This window comes from Plectropomus leopardus, chromosome 7 (assembly GCF_026936395.1).
Source record: "Plectropomus leopardus strain MGB_pleo_1.0 chromosome 7, ASM2693639v1, whole genome shotgun sequence".
NCBI classification, from domain to species: domain Eukaryota; kingdom Metazoa; phylum Chordata; class Actinopteri; order Perciformes; family Serranidae; genus Plectropomus; species Plectropomus leopardus.
This window is the reverse complement of record NC_142182.1, coordinates 10,236,045-10,252,897: the sequence shown is the minus strand read 5'-3', so window position 1 is coordinate 10,252,897 and position 16,853 is coordinate 10,236,045. Positions and strand designations below refer to the sequence as shown.

Genomic DNA, 16,853 nt, shown 5'->3' with positions numbered 1-16,853 from the left:
ATTTTATTAGTTCAAGATCTTTTTAGTTTTATTATTCTTTTTTTTTATCCCTAAAAGGACCAGCAGATTTAAAGGACACATCACCCTAAAATCAAAAACACGTATTTGTCCACATTCTTGTAGTGTTGTTTATCAATCTAAATTGTTCTAACTTGACATTGAAGACTTTGGACATGCCTGCCTTCTCTCAAATATAATTGAACTAGATAGCATTTGGCTTGTGGTGCTCAATGCAGCAAAATATGGAAAATTATCTTAAGAAACCAGTTCATGATTTCTGGAAAGAGACATTGCTGTTGAGTTTATTAATGTTTTTTTGTGCTTTGAGCACCACAAGCTGAGTGCCATCTAATTTCATTATATTAAAGAGAATGCAGACATCCAATAATAATAGTTAATTAATTAATTAAATGTATTCAGGGTGCAAAACTATGAGAAATGGAGGAAGAATAATTCACATTTAATCACAAGATTGAAGATACTGGCTTGATAAGAGATCAAGTGTTTATTCACTTATATTAAGGCTCACTAAGTGACTAATATAAATTATACAGTCTCATCTTCCACCCCATACATTACACAGAAAGATATACTCCTGTTACAAATAAGAGATTTCCAGATTTGCAATCACTGCAATTTTCTAACACCTCCTGATTCAGACAACACATAAAAAAAAAAATCCAACTGTGTGCCCGTCATAACTTCCTCTAAGAGCACATGCTTACCACTCATATATTTTAAGGAAGTTAAAGATGTCTGACAGCATTTATAATAGTAACAAAATGGCATAATGGAACAATATTAAAGTCCGTAATCCACTGCAGAAAAAAAATGTAATGATTCATGTTTTCATGCTGCTGTATGTAATTTGAATCCTTTAAATATGATATTATGTATATATATATATATATATATATATATATATATATTTTTTTCTGGCTGTGATGTGAGCAGCACATTTTTGCTGTTTCCTAAAATACAAAAGCCAGACTTGTGGCTAAATGCATTTTCAGTTCAGCATTAACTCAATTTTGTTTATTTTGAACGTATTATTCTGTGTCACCATAACAGGAAATGTGGCCCACACTATTTTCAACACTTGCATACAGTCTGTGCAGATGTTGCCCCAGCCCATGTTGTGCAGTTTAACTCCTCCCCCAGCTGCAGCTGCAGGCTGCTCAGAGAGAGCAGCGCAGCAAACTGAAACTAGTACCTGTTCAGGCACATTTTTGGTATGACTTTTGAATCTCAAGACACTCGGACAGCACTCTAAGGATAAATGGTGAGTGGAACGCAGTTTCTTGGAGTAACAAGAACAAAATATGAGAGAAGTGTTTGTCAGTTTCTTTACAAGCTCTTGCTCTTACGTTAGTGTTTATAAGCAGAGACTTAGTTTGAGCAGTAATTACAGCATAGTGTATACAAACAAAAAGCCTATCTATGCAGAAACTGAAACACTTGATTTATTCTTAGCAGCTTTTATTTCCTGACTATTTCTATGTACGGCACGATGGTGTCGTAGTTGGCACTATTGCCTCACAGCAAGAGGGTCCTCGGTTCGATCCCGGGTCGGAACAGGGTTCGGTCCTTGGGCGGAGGTCCTTCTGTACGTGGCACGGGGAGAACATGGGGTTTCCGGCTTCCGCCCACTTTCCAAAGACATGCAAAGACATGGTGACTCTAAATTGCCCTTAGGTGTGACTGTGAGCGTGAAAGGTTGTCTGATTATATTTGTCGGCCCTGCGGTAATCTGGCGACCTGTCCAGGATGTACTTTGCCTGAATGCATCATTACTATATTTTGGTTCGTTTGTTTTTTTTCAACAGATTTGAGGCTGCAGTTGTTCTACCTGAGTTTAGCAGGAGATGGCAGCCTTTAGCTACAAGACTATTGGAGATGACAGCTTGGAGAGATGGAAAGTAATTGGTACTGGTGGATTTGGTCATGTCTATAAGGCCCGGCATAAGGACTTGGGATTTGATGTGGCCATTAAGACACTACATCATGGTGTATGGTAAATGTATAAATATCTGCAATTTTTCCTGCAATTTGAAGTACTTGGTTTAATTTATTTATCCTTGCAAATGTTAAATAGTAACAAGAAGCTCTGGCTCCTCTGCTTTCTCTCTACTCCTTCCAATAACCTGCAACCTTATTCCAGCCCCTTCATGTCACTGAATGAAGAGGCGACTCACATGGATAAAGCTTCCTGCGAGTTTGTGCTCAGACGTTATGGAATTTATCAGGGATATCCACTTGGTGCAAAATCCATGCAGAATGGAATAGTGATGGAGTTCATGGGGGGAGGATCTTTAGAGTTCCTGCAGAGGGCCCTCTCTGGCCCGCCACCGTGGCCCCTGGTCTTCCGCTTCGCCCATCAAGTGGCTCTAGGCATGAACTTCCTCCATCTACACGGCCTTATGCACCACGACCTAAAACCAAGCAATGTACTGCTGAGTATTGACCTCAATGCCAAGGTAGAGTGCCATCAACCAAAACTCTTAGGTTTGCATTATGTGGAAAGCTGCACTGTAAAATCTGCCATGTTGATCTTAAAAAATTGTGGAAACTGTGAAGTAAATATAACTACAAATCTTAATATATGTCTACTTTATATGTAAGTGTTAAGTTTACTTGAAATATAGCTGTATTTATTTAACTTTTTTAAGTTGTTGCAACTTGATGATGAATTCTAGCGTTAGAAACTCCAGTAAACCAGGTTAGTGTGACTTAACTTGATCATGTCAAAGATTTTGCAAGTTCTGTTTTATTAACATGTTTTAGAAAATATGATTGACTAGCACCCAGCATAATTTATATATATTACACCATAAACTTGGTTGACTCAAGTTGCTAAAACTTAGAAAGACTGATTTAATTATATTTGTCATTTTAAAGTTGCAACAACTTCACAAAATGAAGTAAATGTAACTAAATGTTCAGTAAATTTAACAATTAGATATAAAGTAAACATAACTGACTAATAGTTATAACACCTTTCAAGGCAATTGGAACAGATTTTTTTAAAGTAAAATCAACTTTTCAAATTTTACAGTGTGGTATAATTGTGTAGTTGATATAACGTTTCCATTCTTTCTGCAGATAGCAGACTTTGGTTTGTGCAGAGTCTCAACCAGCGCTATGAACAACAACAAAGAATCAAGAGAAGAGGGCCCCAAAATAATTGCAGGCTCATACAAATACATGCCTCCTGAAGCTTTTAAAGAACCATATGAGCCTGTCCGTGATTTTGACGTATACAGGTAAGACATAACTTTAACAAAGAATGCAGTATGATAAAAACAACATTACTGTGTAAATAACACTCTTTCTCACTCTTGATCAGCTATGGTATCCTGCTGTGGTCCATTGTTAGTGGTAAAGAGCCTTATGGAAGTAGGTTCACTTTTTTTAATTGTTCCATCACTTTTCACCACATTGTTTTTTCTTTTTTGGCATTTAGTTGTGTTTTATTTAGTGAAATCACATACACACATCTACTGCCATCTCCCATTATTTTCCTTATAGTTTATCAACTTAACTAAGAACTGTCTAAACAATAAATGTACGGTTCACACACTCAGTTGCGTTTGTATGTTTTGATGTTTGATTGTATCACATGCAGCGGCTAGTTATGAACATGTCGAAGAGGCGATCAGTGATGGACAAAGACCCTCCCTTGAGGAACTTGACCAGCAGAGGTTCGAAGGGTTGAAAGAACTGGTTGACCTCATGAAGAGGTGCTGGGATGGCACTCCCTCCAAAAGGGGTACCTTTAAAGGTAAATATTTATTTTCATTGTCACTATATTCGAACATTGTCTACTCTAATACTAATTAATTCAAATGAGCTTAGAAACCTTTAGTGGACTAGCTTCACAGATGCACTATGTGTTATTATGTTACAAACACAAAAAGTATTGTCATACTTATTGACACTCATAAATCATTAGATTTTTTTTCTATTTCAATGGATGAAGAATCTCAACACAGAAATCACCTAAAAGTAAAAATGACAATAAATTTTATCAATGAATAAAGTAATGCTATATTATACATAACATAATTATAGATTTTCATTTTTTTTTTATCTTGACTCAAAATATACTTCATTTGTGAAATGTTTTCTCTGAAATACTGTGAAACAGTATGTGGAAAACCTCCAGAGATAGCTATTCTGTGAGCATTATCAATAAGAGGCATTATAGAATGATTGTATTTTTAGAAAATAAGATCTGAACAGTGTGTACCTATACACACAGTTCCTCACAGTTGATCATGATCTTGTCAAAATAAGGGAGGTGTGGCTCCATTGAAGTCCACTTTCGATAAAGTGGAACACTGTGATTGGCTTACAGACTTCCATCTAACAAGTCTGTGTAATTTGGAAATGGACATAACCAAGAAATGTCATAATGGTTGGAATGGATGGGGAATCTGAATGAATTAAAAAGAAACTTTGCTCTTGTTGCAGCGTGTCTTAAAGACACTGAGCCTTTGTTTTTAAAGCATGAAAACGGATTTCCTGAGGCAGTCCAACAAGTCTCTGCAAGACTGGTACAACTCATAAACTTAATTACCAAAAATAAAATATATTGCAGATTAATCCTGATTCATAATATACTACATTCACTTATACCTGGTTGAATTATTTCGCTGATATGTAATTTTTTTTCTCCCTGTTATATTGTAGAAGTCACCAACAGTCATCAACAGTCATCAACATTCAAAAGCAAGTGAGGCATTCATTGCTTCTCCTCAGACACCAGGTAGATTTTTCAGTACTGTTTGTGAGGTCTGATGAGATTAATCTCATAACTTTTTCCTTACTTTCTACAATAAAACATGATATTTATTATTAATATTATTTATTTGGTTTTTTTTAGAACAGCCAAAATCAAACGATACTGTGGATTTCGGCAGATTTACCAGAACTGAGAGGTCCTCAGTAAAGGTATGCCAAATGCACTTTGACCTTACATGGTGTAAGTAATTAAAGGAATGGTGTGCAAGATTTAGGGGGATTTGGTGGCATCTAGTGGCAAGGAGTGCAGATCACAATAAGATGAAACTTCTGGTAAGTCTTTCAATTTTCATTGTTCAGGAGATTTTTTTACATGAGCCAGCTTATCTGCATAGGTGCTCAATGTAACAGATAGCAGTTTAACATTTAGAAAACAGTGCTTACTATGGTGGCCAATGTGAAAATGTGTATGGTCCTATCTAAAGAATATTTTTGTGTAACAAAAACACAACAATTACATACTTATTAGATAGTATTACATTTCTGCCAATATACCCCCAGAAATCCTGCACACTGGACCTTTAAGTGACTTTATTTCAGAACAAAATCATTTAGTGTACAGTCACACCCAACAGAGATATGCAAAGGACAGACTGTTTAATTTGAACTATATTTATATTATTGGTATCATTCATTTAAATGAATATTATTTTTATGGTAATGGACATCACATTCTCTTGGTTTATCATTATCTGGTAAAAAAGGACACAAACAATCTTGCTTATTTAGATTTTGAAACTAGTGGAGCATACATTTATCAGTGCACTGGTAAAATAAATAACACAGCATAGACTGAAAGTGCTTTTTGTTTTTGCCGACAGGAGTCTGTCAGTATTCCTACTAAAACAATGAGTGATTCAGATAAAGGTGAGTATTTTGTCACTGTGCTGATATTCTCTGTTGCGTTGAATTATTTCACATACATGAAGACACTTTTTTAAACAAAGTATGCTTTTTTATGCTTTCATTTCTCTTTTTTGAAACAGAAAAGTTTGTCAAAGACAACAGGGCAAAGTTAATTCAAGGTGTTTCGGAGGTCATGGCAATAGTAGAGGAGCTTGGAGACTTGGTCCATCGTGAAACCTACTCAAAGATTGACGCTCAAGTGACGAACCAGGGTAAAATGAGATTGCTTTACAACAGGACATTTCATTCAGGAGGCACAGTGGTCATGGTAGCCTTTTACGACGCCCTCAAAATGAATGAGCCCGAACTGGTGAAGAGGCTCGGTAGGATTTCCTCCTCTTAAAAAAGATCAAACATATAAGTTTAATCAATGACATGTTACTCATTTTTTTTTAAATTTCATTTTCTTTTCCTCAGGTGGCTCACTCTAAAGAAATTGTGGCATTCCTGCACATTTTCTGCATTTTCTGCACAGAGGTGTCAAAGAGTTTCCTTACATCTTCTGCACTTGTATGCAGAATTTACCGTTAATAATTTGCTTCCTTTCACAAAATGTTCGTTGGTAGTTTAAAATGCTTGAAATCTCATTTATATTACACCTGTAGTGTTTTGAATATGTTACTATAATTGTTGTATCCTAGTATTGTGCACTGAATATTGCCTTTTGATACTCTTGGGAGAGTGGAAAGCAGAACCACAGTTTTTTGACCCCCCTCTGTATTTAAAGATTCTAGCTTGAATTTAATGGTTTTGGAAATGGACTTTAGTTCCCTACCACTTTTTTAAACAATTCTAAACTGTACTGAGTGGTGCTTTTTGATTTTTGGGTGTGGATTTGGATGAGAGGAATCGACAAAGTGTCAATGTGTCATTCATTGGAAACCTACATGTTTTTTACTAAAATTTTTTAATTTATTTGACAGTAAGTCATATGTATAATGACCTTTTAAAGATTTTTTTAATTAACTTTTAAAGAAAGTTTTCTTAATAAACTTATTTTTTCAAAAAGAAATGAAATTCTGTGTCCATGCCTTCTCATTTTTTAGTCAAAGTAACATGGTGTGTTGTGAAAGGGTTGTGGCTTCACTGTTGTTGGCCATTGTTAAAATGATAAGGGGAGAGGGGGGGTTGCTTGTTTTGCTTGTTTTCCCCAGTGGATGGGAGAGAGAGAGAGAGAGAGAGAGAGAGCGAGAGAGAGAGAGACTGGGTAAGAGGCTTTTCCGGTTCAATCCCTCAGTAACTGTCACAAGCAGTCAGTCAGTCACCTGCAGATGATGGTGTCGAGGGCATCCCAGGCAACAAAGTTACTCTGCTGTCTCGGTTTAATGTACGGGTTTGTTGTTCACCACCCTCACGCTGAATATTGTTCCAAATAGTGACAAAAAGGACAAGAAAGCTAAAGAAGAACAGACTTATGTAAAGACATTAAAATTTACATTTCCTCGCATTCATTAACCTTGTTTCAAGAACACTGGTGGTAAAATATAATATCAGATGTAACCATCAGTGTTCTCTATGGGACTATTTCTTTACACTACAGTAATAAAAAACGATAGGCCTTGGAATACAAACCATGCTTAACTTTGACTATAAAAACCGATTGCAACATGTTGTCCTTTAAAGTTCTGCCTTTTATCGTGCACTTTTCTACGTCTACGTTCTACTGTGTGTCTCTCTGTCTGTCTTGCCTCTCTGTGTCTCAAAGGAGCAAAGCCTGCAGCATAACAGCATTCTGGGATTTGACCTTTGTCTCATTCACAGCTCTGTCTCCTTGAGCTCTGCAAAAAAAAAACACACGCACACCTCTACACCATGGTAATCCTCTGAGGGGAAAGTGTGTTCAAGTGTCATCTTGACCCATCCTTCTCCTCCTCAGTCCTACTGCCTCACTCCGCCCTACACACCCATCTCACCCCACCCCATTCTGTATTAATGCTCCCAATCCTCTTTGTGGGAGAGTGACGTCTGCTACTGTCAGAAACAGAGTTAAGCTCAGCACCAGGAGAACGGAGTGGAGAGAAGCTCCACAGATAACCAAGCAGCACTGCATTCTGGGCCTCCAGGGGGACGAATCTCTGCCACCTAAGCAATACCTGGCTCTCCTCCCCAGCGGCTGCTCATGCCTCCAGCTGGGGGATGTTCATGGATTTCTAAATTTGATGTGCAACTTCATCAACAGGTTAGTCATCACCTCTGTGTCCCTGCTTAAGGGCCTGAAATTGGCCTAAAACTCCATGACAGGAATGACAGCCGATAAACTGGAATACAAACTCTTCTGTGGACAAACAACATCACTTTAAGGGACTTTTGTTGCTGCTGCTTCTGCCATTTTTGTTTTTTACTCCTGAATGTTAAATTTGTGAAATATTGTATTTTAAAGTGCAGCGCTGGTCAAAAATCAGATGGCAAGACTGTTTCCTCCCACATCAAGTGTGTCTGAAAGGTATTTTTGTGAACATGCAAAGCACTGGATGTTTATGAGTGCTTATAACTGCACAACATTTTGAGTGTGTTGTTGTGAGGTGGAGCTGCTGAGGCCACTGATTGCTCGGAGTCTGAAGGTGTGACTGTGTTTGAGTGTAGGAAACAATTCAGAAGTGCTTGAAGTGAGTGTGCCAGGTGGTTGGGAACTGTGGACGTCGTAGCCCTGGATTTCTTAGAGATGGAGGGTCATGGTTATGACCGCTTTGGAGATGGTGAGAGGGACACCTACCAAATCGACTACCGCAGGATTGTAGGGGACATGGAACCAGCAAGGCCACGTATCTCAAACAGAGACGGGGAACAACCTCACACCTACGGGGTCTATGCCCACCCAATGCCACATGGACATGGGCATGAGACTGCAGCCCAGCGATACAGTGCTACACGCATCCAAGCTGGATATGAACCGGAGAGGTCAGTCCCGCACTTTTGCTTGGTTTACCACCACACTGCATACACTGTAAGGTCATGCCCTTCTCTGGTTTGTAGACAAGGTTGTCGAAGCCTCATAACTTGTAAACTTATCTCCATCAGCATCTGAATTTTTTTCACCCTCCAGCAGCATTGGTTGTGCATTTTTACAAACCTGTCTATCAGCTACCTGGGCAGCCAACCAAATCCTCTTACCTACTGTACCGCCGTCATAGGTGTGTATAAAGAGTTTATAGACAAGGACGGATACCTTTTATTAGCATTTCCTGTCTCAACTCCTAATTTGTAATGGGATCTGGTGACGGGATGTGAAACAGGGGTCACGAAAAGAGGCTAACAAAAAATATGCATTTTTTACACAAAGGGTAAATACACCCAGACTAAAAAAACTTTATTTTTTATTTTTGTTGTGACAATAGATTCATGCACACTGCTAGCAATCAGGTATGGATGGATTGTGTCAAAAGGTCCTGTGTGTAGGATTTAGAGGTATTTATTGGCAAAATTTCAATATAATATGATAAGTATGTCATCTGGTGTATAAATACCTGAAAATAAGAATCATTTTTATTCATAGTTTGTTACTGGTTTAAATAACTGGGTCTATTTGTTTTGGAGAGGAGGGGGCCACTGTGGATAATTCGGCTCCTGGTAAAAACATCCTGATCAATGAACACTGAAGGAATTCTAACCAGGAGAAGCATCAGCTGTTTGCAATCTGCAGTCCACACTGTTAGATGCCACTAAATCCTCCTAAATATTGCCCACTTGGCCTTCAAGTTAATCAATAAAATGTGTATTAAAACTGAAACAATACTCAGTGTCAACTCAGATCTAGAATAAGCTCTTTGGCACTGTGATGCGCATAATAGATGATAAGTCTGATTTAGTCAATGTTTTATCTTTTTGCCAATACTCAGATCTGGCACAAATTTCAGTTATATCCTGTATGTTTTTATATTTCAGCATGGCAGACTACTTGATCAGTGGAGGCACGGGTTATGTTCCTGAAGATGGATTAACAGCACAACAGCTCTTTTCTATCGGCGATGGACTCACATACAAGTAAGAAATATCATCTTGCTGGCTCGTTTTATTGTATCACACACTTAACACACTGACAGATGTATGTGCACACATGGTATGCATGCATGTGCACATACAGACATACACATTAGAGTTATGTAATGTCTTCCATTAAATGTTTAGTAATATCAGGGATGACACATTTGCTTGGGTTTTATATGGGGGATTATAATGAGTAATACTACTTTCAAGGATGACTCTGAGTGGTGTCACAGACATTCAAAGCACTTTGTGTGTGTGTGTGTGTGTGTGTGTGTGTGTGTGTGTGTGTGTGTGTGTGTGTGCATGCACACATATCAGTGTGTTAATGGGTGGCAGTGTAGTTTCCTTAATGGAGGCTGTATGCAGGGTTTATCAGTGTGTAGAGGATAAATGCAGAATATTTCAGCGGGTTGAAAGGCTGACAGATTATGTCTACTCACTGTTGGCTAAGTTTAAAAAACTGCTGCTTTGTAGGCTATGTGCTGTACAGTACACATACACAACTAATGACACATTATCCTTGTTTATGGTGATTGTTAGTTGTTGTTAATATTGATTATCATTTAAATTATGCGCTACTTTTCCAGCTCCAATGGCAGGTGTTCACGTGTGTCTGTTTTGTCTCTCATCTCAGTGACTTCTTGATCCTCCCTGGTTTCATAGATTTTACTTCTGATGAAGTGGTGAGTGTCCTAACACTGTCCAGCATATCCTTAGTACACTGCTCCGAAGTAAGCTGTTCTCTGAAAACTATTTCTTTAGACAAACATGACAAGTTCCATTTTTCTTTTTACGCTATTCCTTTAGGCCAGGTCTTTTTGCTAACCTCATTTAAAAAAACTAAAATCGTGTTTTTTCGCTGATTTTTCTTGAAAATAATTCACATGCAGGTTTGGCTGTAATCCTTGAAATTCTTTTTTAGCTCTTTGTTATGTTCCTTTGAACACAGGGTTGTTTATTTGGCTTGCTTTGTTTTCATCTTTGCAAGCTCTGCTGGGACATTAAATTAATTTCATGCCTCAGTCACATGGGTTATTGCTGGATAGCAGGTGTTCAAAACAGACACACACCTGCGTCATCCAGCACTCAGCAGGTGAATTCAACAAGTCTAATGTGCCCAAACTGGCTTTGAGGCTCATTACACTGCAAAAATAAAAACAAGTCTTAACATTTGGTTAACAAATGTGCAGCTGCAACAGTGTAACATTGTTTGCAAAAAGGAAGTATCTTTTCATTTCAGATTTACTTTTAAGTGTTCTAGGATCATACAGTTTCTCTTTCCAAATGCAACCAATTTTTAGGATCTAACCTCTGCATTGACGAGGAAGATAACTCTGAAGACACCTCTTATTTCGTCTCCCATGGATACAGTCACAGAGTCATCCATGGCCATCGCCATGGCAGTGAGTACAAACATTGCACCACCTTACTCCCTCATTATTCACTTAGCATCATCCTGCTCCACAGACTCTGCCAAGACAGTGCACAATAACATTGAAGGCCTTGGTTACCTTCTCAGTGTTATTTCATCAATAAATTCTTAACTCTCATGTCTCTAATTGGCTTTTTCAGTTGATGGGTGGGATTGGAATAATTCACCATAACTGTACTGCTGAGTTCCAGGCCAATGAGGTGCGCAAAGTCAAGGTAAGATGGATCAAGTCAACAAAGATATGAACTTACAATCAGCAAAGGAAGCCATGTGTGAAAGTGCAGCACCCAGGACAGTTCACAATAAGATGTTCTTTTCAAAACAATATAAAATGAATGGCCTCTTATAAGTCAACACCTGTGTATTTGTTCTTGCAGAAATTTGAGCAGGGCTTCATAACAGACCCAGTGGTGATGAGTCCGCGACACACAGTGGGGGACGTTTTTGAGGCCAAGACACACCATGGTTTCTCTGGGATCCCTGTTACAGAGACTGGCAAGATGGGCAGCAAGCTGGTTGGCATCGTCACCTCCAGAGACATAGACTTTCTGTCTGAGAAGGACCACGACAGACCACTGGAAGAGGTAGGTGTATAACCAATGTGTTTATGCAGTAATCATATTATAAGTGAGTGGTGCTGCGATATACATGTAGTCAACAGTTTAAATCAATTCAACCTCTTTTGATTCAGGCAATGACAAAAAGAGAAGATTTAGTTGTTGCACCAGCTGGAGTCACGCTGAAAGAGGCTAATGATATACTGCAACGAAGCAAAAAAGGTAAATCTTTGTGAAGTAGGTCATGCTACACAGGAGCAAAAGTAACCAGTGCTTGGAATCAGATACACACTTAAAAAAATAATTTCACTTATTTTCCACTCTGACTCTCCTAGGTAAGCTTCCCATAGTGAATGACAGTGATGAGCTGGTTGCCATAATTGCTAGGACTGACTTGAAGAAGAATAGAGATTATCCTCTGGCTTCCAAGGACTCTCGCAAACAGCTGCTGTGTGGAGCTGCTATTGGTACGAGGGAGGACGACAAGTACAGACTTGACCTCCTCATGCAGGCTGGGGTGGATGTGGTAGTTCTGGTAGGTTTTGACTGTGGTATGATTATGATTTTAGTTCATTTGTGATTTGATTCTACTGTAATAGCACATGGCAGACAAATCATCAACAAGGAAAAATTTAGCTAAATGTAAATGTAGCTTGATTCAATTAAAAAACAGTGAATTAAAGGTCTGTGTAGGATTTAGGTGGATATATTGGCAGAAATTGTTTATAATTTTAATATATGCTTTCTGAGTATTAGAATCTTTGTGTTTTTGTTTCGCAAGAACATGCTGTTTATATCTACAAATGGACTGGGTCCTTGTCCATGGGGTCTGTCTTGTTGCACCGCCATGTTTCTACAGTAGCCCTAAAAACCCTAAGCCCTAAAAATAAAACTGTTTTACTGTTTTTATTCACTGTTATAATTTGTTTTTGAGAGGAGGAGATCTCTGTGGAGCTCCCATTAGTAGGTGCTAGGCTAGCAGCCCATCTTTGACATGCAAAACAGCTTTGGGGGAACCCTGATTTGTAACATGAAACATGCTTTATTTTTAGTGTTTTTGTTGGTTTTAATCCCCAGGTACAGTTGTTGTTGGAGAGTAAGCAACCTCTGTGGGTATTTCCTCTCATGTTAAAAAAGTTTTTAGAGAAAAGAAGATGAAAACCTCCTGAAAAATGAACACTGGAGAAATCCTAATTGGGAAAAGCTTCAGCTGGTTGCAATGTGCAATATTCACAGCTAGATGCCTCTAAATTGCCCTAAATCTTACAGTACAGTAGTTGGAGCACAGTAGTTAATGCTTCGCCTCTGATTGAAATTATTTCACTTTTTTTGATTAACAGGATTCCTCCCAAGGAAACTCGGTGTATCAAATCAGCATGATAAACTACATCAAACAGAAATATCCTGAACTACAGGTAGTTGGTGGAAATGGTAAGTGCTCCTCTCGTCTCAGGGCTTCCTTCTGTATTTGTGCTTTGAACACTTCCTTTTACCCATATCCACCTCATGAAGCTCTTTTCTATGCATCCAACTCCCTCTAGTGGTGACAGCTGCTCAGGCCAAAAACCTTATAGATGCTGGTGTGGATGCCCTGAGGGTGGGCATGGGGTGTGGCTCTATCTGTATCACCCAGGAAGGTATGATAAAGACTGCAATGCTGTTACAGCTGGTTTGAGATACAACCTTGTGTATTTAAAAAAGTCAGCAAAATTACAAATTAGTTTACATGTGATAAAGTGGTTTATGCTATATGCTCTTGTTCCTCAGTTATGGCATGTGGACGACCCCAAGGTACATCAGTGTACAAGGTTGCAGAGTATGCCCGTCGTTTTGGAGTTCCAGTAATCGCTGATGGAGGCATTCAGACTGTTGGACATGTGGTAAAGGCTCTGGCCCTGGGAGCATCTACAGGTAGAAACATTTTCTCCTGTTTCCTTGAGTCTTAAGGCTGTGACACACAAAAACGACAACCAAGATGTAGTGTTGACGAAAGCCCCATGTAGCGTCCCCTCATGTTGCGTGTCTTGGCCAAAAACAATGCACAGAAACACACCAAATCAATGTCCAACAAGCACGTTCATTCTGTGCCAGCCAGCTAATGTAGTTAACCAGTTAGCACATTAACAACGCAACCCAATATTGAAAGAACAAAGCAGATTTGCTGTGTGCCAGTGAACAACAACACAAACCACCAGGAAACATTTCTGTTAAGAGCACAATGGCAGAAGCAAATCTTACCTTATATAACAAGTTTGTTTTAACCTCACTTCCTCTTAACTTAAGCTGTTTGTTGCATTATTCACTTGCGTTTCTCCTCTTGTGCGCTGAGCTGAACAGCCAATCAGAGTGATTTCATTCACTGATGGGCTCCACAGCCACCAATTCAACATGCTAAATCGGCCAATAAAGGCCGACGAGGGTAGATAAGGGCTAACGGTAACGGCAACAAGGGCTACGTGATTTATATTTGGATCAGTCAGTGGACACCTCTATGTAATGACATACTGGGCAGGAGTCAGGAGAGTGCATAACTGTTGATCGGCATTTCTAATACACTTTGTTTTAACTTATCATTATGAAGTAAATGTTGATTGCACAATGTAATGGCTATAGAATATTGACACAATGAGTGTTACCTTACCTCACTTTCACAGTGCCATTCTTAGACATTTTTTTTTTTATCTTGGCTGTTGTCCTTTGCAATCATCATAACTTCATCCCATTTTTTGTCCACTCATATCTCTGCCCTCAGTGATGATGGGGTCCTTGCTTGCGGCAACCACTGAAGCGCCAGGAGAATATTTCTTTTCAGATGGTGTGCGTCTGAAAAAGTACAGAGGAATGGGCTCCTTGGATGCCATGGAGAAAAATAACAGTCAGAAACGCTACTTCAGGTGGGTGAGCTGCAGAGGTGCTTTGAAAAATACATACAGCGGATATCTTGGTGACATACAATCTCTTACTGTGTGTGAATTATGTTTGTGTTTCCAGCGAGGGAGATAAGGTAAAGGTGGCTCAAGGTGTCTCAGGATCAGTACAAGATAAAGGCTCCATCCATAAGTTTGTTCCTTACCTCATTGCTGGTATCCAACACGGCTGTCAGGACATAGGGGCCAAGAGTTTGTCCATTTTACGGTAAGCGTGAAATAGGAAGAGTGTAAATGTGTTTGTTTTTGTTGTGTAAGAGCTTTTGGCTAGTGTGAGCTGTGTGTCTTTGCATCAGGTCGATGATGTACTCTGGAGAGCTGAAGTTTGAGAAGAGGACCATGTCTGCTCAGATGGAGGGAGGAGTCCACGGACTCCACTCGTAAGTCTGACCTAGGACCCCTGATCCCCCGGCCTCTGACCTTTATCCCTCTTCTTCAACTCCTTTTTACTCCATTCCTTCATTTAGTCCATAGACCACCTTTTTTATACTTTCAATACTATAAAACGTAACTCTCTGCAAAAGCGTTAGTAACTTTCAGATGTTTTAACTTAGTATGTGAGTGCAGGTCAAGAAAGTAAATGATGTTACATTTTTGTTTCTGTGACCTTTAAAGGACCAGAAAATAGCTTTGTGTCAACCAACCCCAGTCTCCCCTAAATATGACGTGTGGCACAGCTGCACCATCTCTTCCTTGTTTGTTTATAGCTAATTGGTGAATTTAATGATCTGCCCTTTAGATGAACATAGCAGTGTTCATGACAACTGACGAATTTACTTTTAAGTCAATGCACGGCATGGCATGATGTGACAAGAATGTACACATATCATACATTTCTATTTACAGACTTATAGACCAGCTGTGTGTCATGCCTCATTATATGTCACGTGTGCTGACAAGACTTCCACAAACAATACACCTTTGTATCCTCGCTCATAGCTCCTCCAGCAAGCCTCCTCTATCTTCTCTCTCCTCTCTTTTCAAGATGCATTTGAGTAATTGAGACATTCTCAGATGGAGGAGAGCGAAGATGAGCAGCCACAAAATAGAAAAATGAGAAGAGCTCCCATGTGTTTCTTTTCTGTAGTCTCCTACTGTCTAGATATTTTGGTGACACTAACCATGCATGTCTGAGCTTCACCCTTTGTCAGAAACCTTTTAATGTCAAATGGAATTTACCTGTGCTTAGCAGCATCAACATTTGTCTTCTCTCTTCCTCTTTTCTTACCCATGCTATCACATTAGATATTCTTTTGTGCCATGTAAGTACTTCTATGTGGTTATCACACCTCCATCTTCTTCTTTCATTCATTCATCTCCACCCAAGATTGCTTTAATTGCAGTGATTTCGTTATTGCAATACAGGAAACACTCACGCTCTTCCTTTTCTTTATCACACTCAGTTACGAGAAACGACTTTACTGAGGTGGGAGGAAGAGGAAGCACTCGATCAGGACCTGATGTCCCAGCGCCAGCAGCTATGAGCAGATGCACAGGCCGCATGTGATTAAACTACAAGCACAAAGATGCTGTATAACATACACACTCAGAAATCTATTTTTTCTGTATCCTCCCCTCTTTTTCTTTTCTGTCCCATCTCTGATTGCTTCAAAGATAGATGAAACAACACAGCTCACTTTATACAACAAATATCCCAGAAGTGCAGCCCCGTATTTCCATACTAATTCGATATATCACACAAGATATTTTTTTTCTTTTTTTTGTAGGAAAGCAGCCAGTGTGATATTGTATTTAAAGAATAAATGACGCATAACAAAAAAGCAGCATGTCTTTGGCATAACGTTTCACATGTTCAGAATTTTTATTTCATAAAAGGGCGCAAAAACACAAAAGTCAAATAGCGTTAATATCAGCTCTTTGCTGATAATTTGTGTATAAAGTTTACTGAGCCAGGGGGAAACATAGCAAAATTGTGCTATCATCTTCTTGCTACACCTTTTTTTTGTTTGTTTCAATGTAACCTCTCTGACAGGTGAAAATGTGGCTGTTACATAATGGATGCCCTGCCCTGGTCATGGTAATCTCACCTCAGAGCTGGTGAGCTCTTCAAATGTGCTGCTGCTGTTGGAGAAGGGAGCGAAGATTAGCAGCCTTAATTCACACATATGTATATATATTTGAAAAAGGGAGTGATCATATGTAATCTCACTCTAGATTTCCCTCTGTTGACCACATTTGGCACAGAAAATATTGGATAACAATATGTTTATAAGACAGAACACT

At 39.0% G+C, this 16,853-nt stretch overlaps 2 protein-coding genes across 2 annotated transcripts; both read left to right on the top strand.

The window, feature by feature from the left end:
* Window positions 1-1,133: 1,133 nt before the first annotated feature.
* Window positions 1,134-6,726, top strand: LOC121950386 (receptor-interacting serine/threonine-protein kinase 3-like). The gene is made up of 12 exons (XM_042496369.2): window positions 1,134-1,282; window positions 1,827-2,014; window positions 2,162-2,477; window positions 3,103-3,263; window positions 3,347-3,396; window positions 3,626-3,781; window positions 4,474-4,556; window positions 4,693-4,768; window positions 4,886-4,953; window positions 5,625-5,670; window positions 5,790-6,032; window positions 6,127-6,726. The coding sequence occupies exons 2-12, from the start codon at window positions 1,866-1,868 to the stop codon at window positions 6,138-6,140; spliced, it is 1,362 nt and encodes a 453-aa protein (XP_042352303.2). The 5' UTR covers window positions 1,134-1,282; window positions 1,827-1,865; the 3' UTR covers window positions 6,141-6,726.
* A 983-nt stretch (window positions 6,727-7,709) lies between these two features.
* impdh1a (IMP (inosine 5'-monophosphate) dehydrogenase 1a) lies at window positions 7,710-16,393 on the top strand. The gene is made up of 16 exons (XM_042496583.2): window positions 7,710-8,607; window positions 9,592-9,690; window positions 10,328-10,376; window positions 10,995-11,096; window positions 11,266-11,340; window positions 11,503-11,709; window positions 11,817-11,904; window positions 12,018-12,217; window positions 13,023-13,113; window positions 13,224-13,319; window positions 13,450-13,593; window positions 14,435-14,576; window positions 14,674-14,817; window positions 14,906-14,989; window positions 15,855-15,871; window positions 16,013-16,393. Exons 1-16 carry the CDS (start codon window positions 8,372-8,374, stop codon window positions 16,114-16,116), a joined length of 1,878 nt encoding a protein of 625 aa, XP_042352517.1. The 5' UTR covers window positions 7,710-8,371; the 3' UTR covers window positions 16,117-16,393.
* The last annotated feature ends 460 nt before the right edge of the window (window positions 16,394-16,853 follow it).